Source organism: Sinohyriopsis cumingii, chromosome 7, assembly GCF_028554795.1.
Source record: "Sinohyriopsis cumingii isolate HCF-2022 chromosome 7, ASM2855479v2, whole genome shotgun sequence".
Lineage (NCBI taxonomy): Eukaryota > Metazoa > Mollusca > Bivalvia > Unionida > Unionidae > Sinohyriopsis > Sinohyriopsis cumingii.
In genome coordinates this window covers 126,155,286-126,163,737 of record NC_142967.1, presented here as the reverse complement: position 1 = coordinate 126,163,737, position 8,452 = coordinate 126,155,286, and the positions used below count along the sequence as shown (strand labels likewise).

General features: G+C 32.1%; 1 protein-coding gene across 1 annotated transcript in view; it reads left to right on the top strand.

Annotated features, from left to right (window-relative positions):
• LOC149796083 (uncharacterized) overlaps positions 1-8,452 on the top strand; it is a 35,990-nt gene that overhangs the window by 1,036 nt on the left and 26,502 nt on the right. The window contains exons 2-4 of the mRNA XM_089963919.1: positions 680-707; positions 2,470-2,573; positions 4,171-4,201. Of these exons, the coding sequence (XP_089820045.1) occupies positions 680-707; positions 2,470-2,573; positions 4,171-4,201 (163 nt within the window). The remainder of the gene's footprint in view (positions 1-679; positions 708-2,469; positions 2,574-4,170; positions 4,202-8,452) is intronic.

The window sequence follows — 8,452 nt, the reverse complement described above, 5'->3', positions numbered from 1 at the left end:
CCACCGTACTTGAAAATGAGCTAAATCAGATGTAAATTTAAAAACAACAATATTTTTAACAAGTAACACATGACGACAATGACACTGGCATAATAGCCAATTAACCCTGATTTAATTCACTAGCTGTAATAATCCTTGAATTACTTCGACAATGTAATCCAGGTGAGCGATGTGTGACAAACTAAACGTTGTTGTTCTTGCTGCTCATGTTAAGTTATGTCATGTTATGTTATGGTATGTTATGTTATGTTATATTATGTTATGTCACGTCATGTCATGTCATGTTATGTTATGTTATGTCATGTCATGTTATGGTAGGTTTTGTTATGTTATGTTATGTTATGTTATGATATGCTATGTTATGTTATGTTATGTTATGTTATGTTATGGCATGGCATGGCATGGCATGGCATGGCATGGCATATTAAGTTATGTTATGTCATGTCATGGTATGTTTTGCTGTGTTATGTTATAGTATGTTATGATATGCTATGTTATGTTATGTTATATTATGTTATGTTATGTTATGTTACACTACGTTACATCCGGTTACGTTAATTACATTACATTACATTATATTATATTATATTATATCATTTGATATGGTATGATATGGTATGATACGATATTATATTATATTATATTATATTATATTATATTATATTATATTATATTTCAGAAGACTATTTAGGAAATGATATTCTCAGGTAAGAATAAGTAATGCAAAAGTAAAATGAAGCATTGTCAATTAATGAAAATGGCTTTCATGTCCAGTGCGATATCAGGATTACATGTAACATGCACTAAATATTTATGACTCTGCGTTTAATTCTGATATTAGTTTCTCATTTGCAAAATCTTGTTGGCACAACCATACTTTAGTGGTTGTATAATACATATTTTATCCATAGATTCTCTCATGATGACATGTACTTTAATTAGTTTCCCAACTTGCTAACGTTCACAAGTTAAATATTCGTCTTCTTCATTAACCAGTATAGACACCCTACAAAGACACATATGGCAGGCCATTATGCTGAGAACTAGTGCTCAACATATAACAGACAATGTTCTGTGGTTTTTAAATTGAGAAATATATCGAACTTTGAACCTTTGAAACGTGTGATTAAAGTTCCCTGCTAACAAAAAATAAAATTGAGAATGAAAACAGAAACAAAAAACTAACGCATACCATTCTAACTGAATTGTTCCTTATGATTCCAGAATAATAACGCATACATCCTAAAGTATATTGAATATTATGAGCGACTCATATGTTTATCTGAAAGCAAATAAATTTCCTTTCAGTCCATTTATATTATTATTTATGCTTAACACATATGGTAGTATGACTAATCCCAATTTCAAGCCTAATCCTCTCACTTGCATCATCCAAATGTTTAAATCCGAATACATTCTTTTAAAACCTGTTTTATCTGCCAAACCATTTGAGATATTTTTTTGTTAAACTTCGTAGGTATGCATGTCATGATCTGAAGGTGTGTCAGATACAAAAGAGAGCTTTGCTGAATAGCTGCTTTCGTACTCGTTACTCGTTTATAAACTTTGTATGCTCTTCATATCTACTGATCCGATTCATATCTACTGATCCGTTTTGATATATACTGATCCGTTTCATACCTACTGATCCGTTTCATACCTACTGATCTGTTTCATTTCTCCTGCTCCGTTTTATATCTACTGATCCTTTTCATATATACTGATCCGTTTCATACCTACTAATCCGTTTCATATATACTGATTCGTTTCATACCTACTGATCTGTTTCATTTCTCCTGATCCGTTTTATATCTACTGATCCATTTCATATATACTGATCCGTTTCATACCTACTGATTTGTTTCTTATCTACTGATCTGTTTCATACCTACTGATCTGTTTCTTATCTACTGATCTGTTTCATATATACTGATCCGTTTCATATATACTGATCCGTTTCATATACCATATTCTCATGAAACTTGGTATGTGTATGCATCATAATTAGATGGTTGATGGCTACAAAAGTTAGCATTGTCACATATACAGTTTTTGTACAGTCTTTTTGTGGAATAATGCATGTAGTTCATATCTAGTTTCGTGACACTTAATAATTCATCTTTAACATGCATAAATAATGTGCCAGCTATAAACATGGATATAATAAATAGACATTCGGACATGGAGGTGGCACTTCCTACGCTATTTATCACAAGTATATCTATAGATTAGCATTTCCTATGCTATTTCTCTCAAGTATATCTATAGGTTAGCATTTCCTGTGCTATTTATCACAAGTATATCTATAGATTAGCATTTCCTATGCTATTTCTCTCAAGTGTATCTATAGGGTAGCATTTCCTATGCTATTTCTCACACGTTCATCTATATATTAGTAGTTTATTTAAGTTTCAATTCGCTTTCTGATTATAGTTTAGTGTTATTCTGATTTAAACATTTATTACTTAGCTCTGCGTCAAGAACTGACCCAAAATATTCAAATATCCATCAAAAGAACCAGAAAAATCATAAGGATCCGAGTATCAGCAAGACAGCTGATCTGGAACTCACTGGTAAGTTAACATTAAGCAGCTGTTGGTATAAGTTGAAACACAAATAGAATGAACCCCATATACATGTAGACGGCATTCGGCTCGTATACCTGTATGATCCGGTTGTCATAGTTTTAAATGACCATTTCAATATTGAGGCTTGGGTAATATCTTTGTTATATTATCATAGTTTTGTGTTATCATAGTTTTTAAAAGAAGCATTTCAACTTAGACACATGGATAATATTTCTGTTATCAGAATTTTTAAATTACCCTCTTTCTATCGAACATGGGTAATATTTATGTTTTGCTATCATAGTTTCTAGAGGACCATTCATAGATTGAGACATAGGTAATAGTTCTGAAATCATTCGTGTCATTTGCAGGTTAATTGTCTCGGTGTTGTGTGTTAAAGTGAGTATCTTAATCCGAGGGGAATGGGCAAGGTAGGCTAAGCCCTTGAGCTCGAGCGTCCCTTTGATCTCGTAAAACATTTGCTAACTTACGAAAGTTGACACCAGCTGGGTATGATTTTGTTTATTTTCAAATATATGTGATGACACCTTTTGTCACACCTACCAACCAAAATTGTGTTTTAACGAGTTATAAAATTCCGCCAAGGAGTCCCCTCGCTGTCATTAAAATCTGCAACTCGGTATTATTGCAAGTTAGTACGTGTTTTGAAACATGGACATGTAGTCTTACAACAAATACTGTCTGGTCCCAAATATATATCATTGGTACGGTTGTAAGATTTTGTTTTGTGTTGAGTTTTGAATTGCTGGTGGACTAGTTGTCTGGAAGGTTGAAATATCATAAAGGTAAAGTTAAGGGAAAATTATGCGTGGCTAGTCAAGTTGTAACCTGAGAGATTATAAATGTTCTATTGGACAAATTATATGAAATATACAATTGTACATGAAAGATGTATCAAATGTGCATTTTAATTTAATGTGAAATTTTAGTCTCTCTCTCTCCCCACTCTCTCATAAAATAAGTAAACAAAGAATTCATTAGCATGATTGTATAATATCTTGTCAAATTTATCCATTTATTTTAGAATATCTCAAGTTCAAATGTTTACAAATAACCATTTCCAAACATAAGTGTGTTGGAAGAACACGCTGGAAAGCACAAGCAGCAGTATGTTGGAAAAAAGCGGTACCTATTGATACAAATTTATTTGACATGAGCTTGCGCACACATCTTATGTATCAATGTGTGTGTGTGTGTGTGTGTGTGTGTGTGTGTGTGTGTTCACAATTCAGTTTGATATAAATAGTATAACGGTCAACCTCATCCGTTTTGAGCGAAGTTCAGCTCGAGATTGATATGCTTCGAAACCAGTATCAATATTCCAAAACCACATTATGTGATTATGAATTTTTAATGTAGAAACACTTTTGAAGTATGCTAGCATTTGATGTGCAACATGTTCTCCTCTCCTGTCACTTGCATGGAAAGAATATTAACCCTTCCCACGCTCTGTATGAAACGGTCTACTCCTCTTTTTGTTCTCTCCTCTTAAGAATACAGTTATTCGATTAGATCTTGATGAATATCAAAATACGTTATGAGCAGAGAGAACATTAAAAATCAATATAATTTGTTATTACAGACATCGAGATAGGAGACGAGACCAATTTCAGGTAAGTCTAAATTAAAAGTATCCACCAGTATTTCTTGGTATGTATACTGTACTTGTGTCTTTCGCTCTTTATACACATTTGGGTTTTTATATTATATGCTCTTAATAATTGTATCCAGTCATAGACAGAGTTCTTTAATTGTATTTGTATTAGCACGTGACCAGTTTGTCTTGTGTGAGTACATAAGAAAACATTTTGTCGAGCTTAATTTTCATGTTCGTTTTCTACTTGACCTGAAACATTGATTTTGGTTTCGTAAACAACATGTCTGTCTTAATATGTATCCAAACCTTTTGGTAAGTCCCCGTGAATTGCCATGTCTATCTGTTGTTTCCTTAAATTTATACTGTAATTTTGGTAACACTTCTAATTAAACTAAGATTTTATTTTATAAATATGAGGAACTTTCCAGATTGAAATTTCCCATTAGGTAATATTATTTTAATAGAATATGTTGATTGTGTCCTGATGCCAGATAGCGAACTATATAATCTCGTTACTGAGAAAAATTATTAGTTGTGCTATAGTTCTTAGTTGTGATATAGTTATTAGCTGTGTTATAGTTATTAGTTGTGTTATGGTTATTAGATGTGCTATAGTTCTTAGTTGTGCTATAGTTCTTAGCTGTGCTATAGTTATTAGTTGTGCTATAGCTATTAGTTGTGCTATAGTTATATGTGTTATAGTTATTAGATGTGTTATAGTCATTAGATGTGCTATAGTTATTAGTTGTGCTATAGTTATTAGATGTGCTATAGTTATTAGATGTGCTATAGTTCTTAGCTGTGCTATAGTTATTAGTTGTGCTATAGTTATTAGATGTGTTATAGTCATTAGATGTGCTATAGTTATTAGATGTGCTATAGTTATTAGATGTGCTATAGTTCTTAGTTGTGCTATAGTCATTAGTTGTGCTATAGTTATATGTGTTATAGTTATTAGATGTGCTATAGTTATTAGTTGTGTTATAGTTATTAGATGTGCTATAGTTATTAGAAGTACTATAGTTATTAGTTGTGTTATAGTTATTAGATGTGCTATAGTTATTAGATGTGCTATAGTTATTAGTTGTGCTATAGTTATTAGATGTGTTATATTTATTAGATGTGCTATAGTTATTAGATGTGCTATAGTTCTTAGTTGTGCTATAGTTATTAGTTGTGCTATAGTTATTATATGTGCTATAGTTATTACATTGCTATAGTTTTAAGTTGTGCTATAGTTATTAGTTGTGCTATAGTTATTAGTTGTGCTAAAGGATCTTGAAGCAGAGTCAGTTGCATTATTCTTGTGCTCATTAGTTCATTGGGCACGAAGTTTATTTATTCAAATTGTTTAATTCAAGTTTTTCTTCTATGGAAATTTTTTTTTTTTTTTTTTTTATTAACCCCGTAATAGGTTGACCAATGGGTCGAGGAACCATCCCAGGGTCACCTTACAATCAAACATTTCTGGTTATCAGATAATCTAGGGATAATAAATATAATCTACAGAGAAAGTAAAAAAGAAAAAAAACACACACACACGCATATACACATGCATATGGCACACAATCTAGGTGACATGACTTTGTGATATTACAGTATTTTGTTCCTGTTTACCCTCAAGTCAGAGATGAGTTAAATGTTCATTGTTGAGGTCCATTTTTGAAGAAATTGGTCCTCTTTTTTATTTACCTTAGCAGTGTATTTTTCAATGTTCTTATACATTGCAACTATTTGCTTAAAAGCAAAAATAGAAGGATTTTTCATATTGAATCTGCAAGTATAAATATAATATTTTGCCAAAATAAGCAGAAAATTACCCAAACTGTCCAGTTGTTCACTTCCTAAAAATGTTTCTTTTTTGGACAGATGTACAATATTTGGGCAAAAAGGTGCAAAAACTTCAATAAAACGGTACCAAAACTGTGAAGTAATACTACAGTCATAAAAGAGATGCTCAATACTTTCAGTTTCACTCTTACAGAAAGTACATTTGTTGTCATCAAATATGTTAATTCTTTTAAGAAAATCATTAGTAGCGATTATTCTATGGATTAATTTAAAGTTAAAAGAGATCAGCTTGGTATCCTTGGTACAGCATTTTGCCCGGCTATATATATCAGACCACTCCTCACTACTTATATTTTTATTAAATACTTGCATCCAAGTTTCTTGCTTCGCAGTGTGTTGCCTTTTAGCTTCCTGTAAAAGATCTTTGTAAACAAACTTGAGTGAATCTTGTTTTCGCAAGTTTGTTATTTTATCCTCCTGCTTATCAAAATTATTATGTACTAGGTGGTTTTTTATGGCATCTTTCCATGCTTTAGGAATTCTGGATATTAAGGAGAAGTATTTCAAGAAATCATCGCTTCCAGTTTTTTGTTTTATTATCTCAAAAGGTATTAAATTACCGTGAACATCTACTAGATCGTTCAGAATTTCAAAACCAGCTTCTGTTCAGGATTTGTATTGATAGATCATTTTAGGGGGGACAAAATTTAAAATACTCATGGATAGATACTCGTTAGGACTTTGCGGTTCTTCTTTCCATTTAGATACTGCCAAAATTACATCTCTCCAAAAACCGTTTTTAATGAACTTACAAAATTCTTCTAATTTCCTTCTCCCTAAATTCCAAATACCCTTTTTATTTCTGAGTATAGTTGTATTGACTAAGTTCTGCCACGTTCCATTTTCCTTTTCCAGCAATCTTTTAACCCATCTTATTTTAATATACCTAATGAATGAAAATATGTGTATCATATTTAGTCCTCCCTCGTTTTCTGGGGAAACTAGTATATCACGTTTTATTCTCTCTACTTTTCCACCCCATACAAATTTAAATAACATGCGATTTAGTTCTGCTTCAACTTTTGCTGATGGGTTAGGAAGTGCTGAAAAAAGATGTATGAATATGGGCAGAACAAGAGTCTTTACAACAATTACTTTACCAACTATTGATAGATGTCTTTGACTCCAGCTTGCCAGTATTCGTTTTGCCTTTGTTAGTTTCTTCATATAATTGATTTCCACCATCTGTTGTAAATCTGGAGAAAATTCTATGCCAAGGAGTGTAAAGTTAGAAGAGGACCAAATTATGCCCATTTCGGGACATATTCTTTCATTAGAAAACTTCCTGTTTCCAATCCAAATAGCTTTTGTTTTTGTTATGTTACATTTAAGTCCCGATAATAGAGAAAATCCTTGCGAGATATTCATAGTTGCTTCAAGAGAAAAACTAGATCCATCAAGAAGAATAAAAGCGTCATCGGCATACTGACCCAATTTATATTCACTGGCGTCAAAGATTACTCCCCGTACATCCACGTTTTGCTTTAAAGTTATAGCTAAAATCTCAACCCCAATGATAAACAAATAAGGTGCAAGGGGATCTCCTTGACGACATCCTCTTTCAAGTCTAAAAAAAGATGACATATGTCCATTATTTATAACACAACTATTAACTATTAGAGTCATTACAAAACAGTTTAAACCGCTTACAAACGAAATCACCAAAATTAAAAGATTGTAGAGCTTCTTCCACAAAGAGCCAGTTGATTGAGTCAAAGGCTTTTTCGAAATCTATTAACAATAATAAACCATATCTGTTTTCATTCTCAAGTTGGTCCATGATATCATATAATAGTCTGGTGTTTTCTCCAATGAATCTACCCTTCATATATCCTTTCTGAGTATCGCTGATTATTGATGGAAGAACCTTTTTAATCCTAGCTGCAATTGCTCCCGAAGCAATCTTATAATCAGTATTTAAAAGTGATATAGGTCTCCAGTTTTTAAAATATCTTCTGTCTTTTTCCTCCTTTGGTAGACAGGTGATGACTCCTTGAGTCTGAAAATCTGAAAGTTTTCCTACAGTATATCCGTACTTTATTGATCTACATATAAATCCCCCCAGAGACTTCCAAAAGAATTTATAAAACTCTACAGTGAATCCATCCGAGCCAGGACTTTTTCCATTTTCCATCCGTTTTAGAGACATACCAAATTCATTAATTGTAAGCAGACCCTCGCATGATTCTCTTTCCTCTCGACTAAGTTTAATATTGTGATTAAAAAATCTATTTCGAATTTCTTGAATAGCCTCATCATCAAGCTGAGCAATTCTACTTTTGAACAATTCCATATAAAACTGTTTTTGTGCTTCTAAAATATCTATTTGGTCAGATATATTTGTCCCATCATCTAAAATAATTTCCTTTATTGTCTTATTAACATAGTTTCTTTTTTCAAGATTTAAAAAGTACTT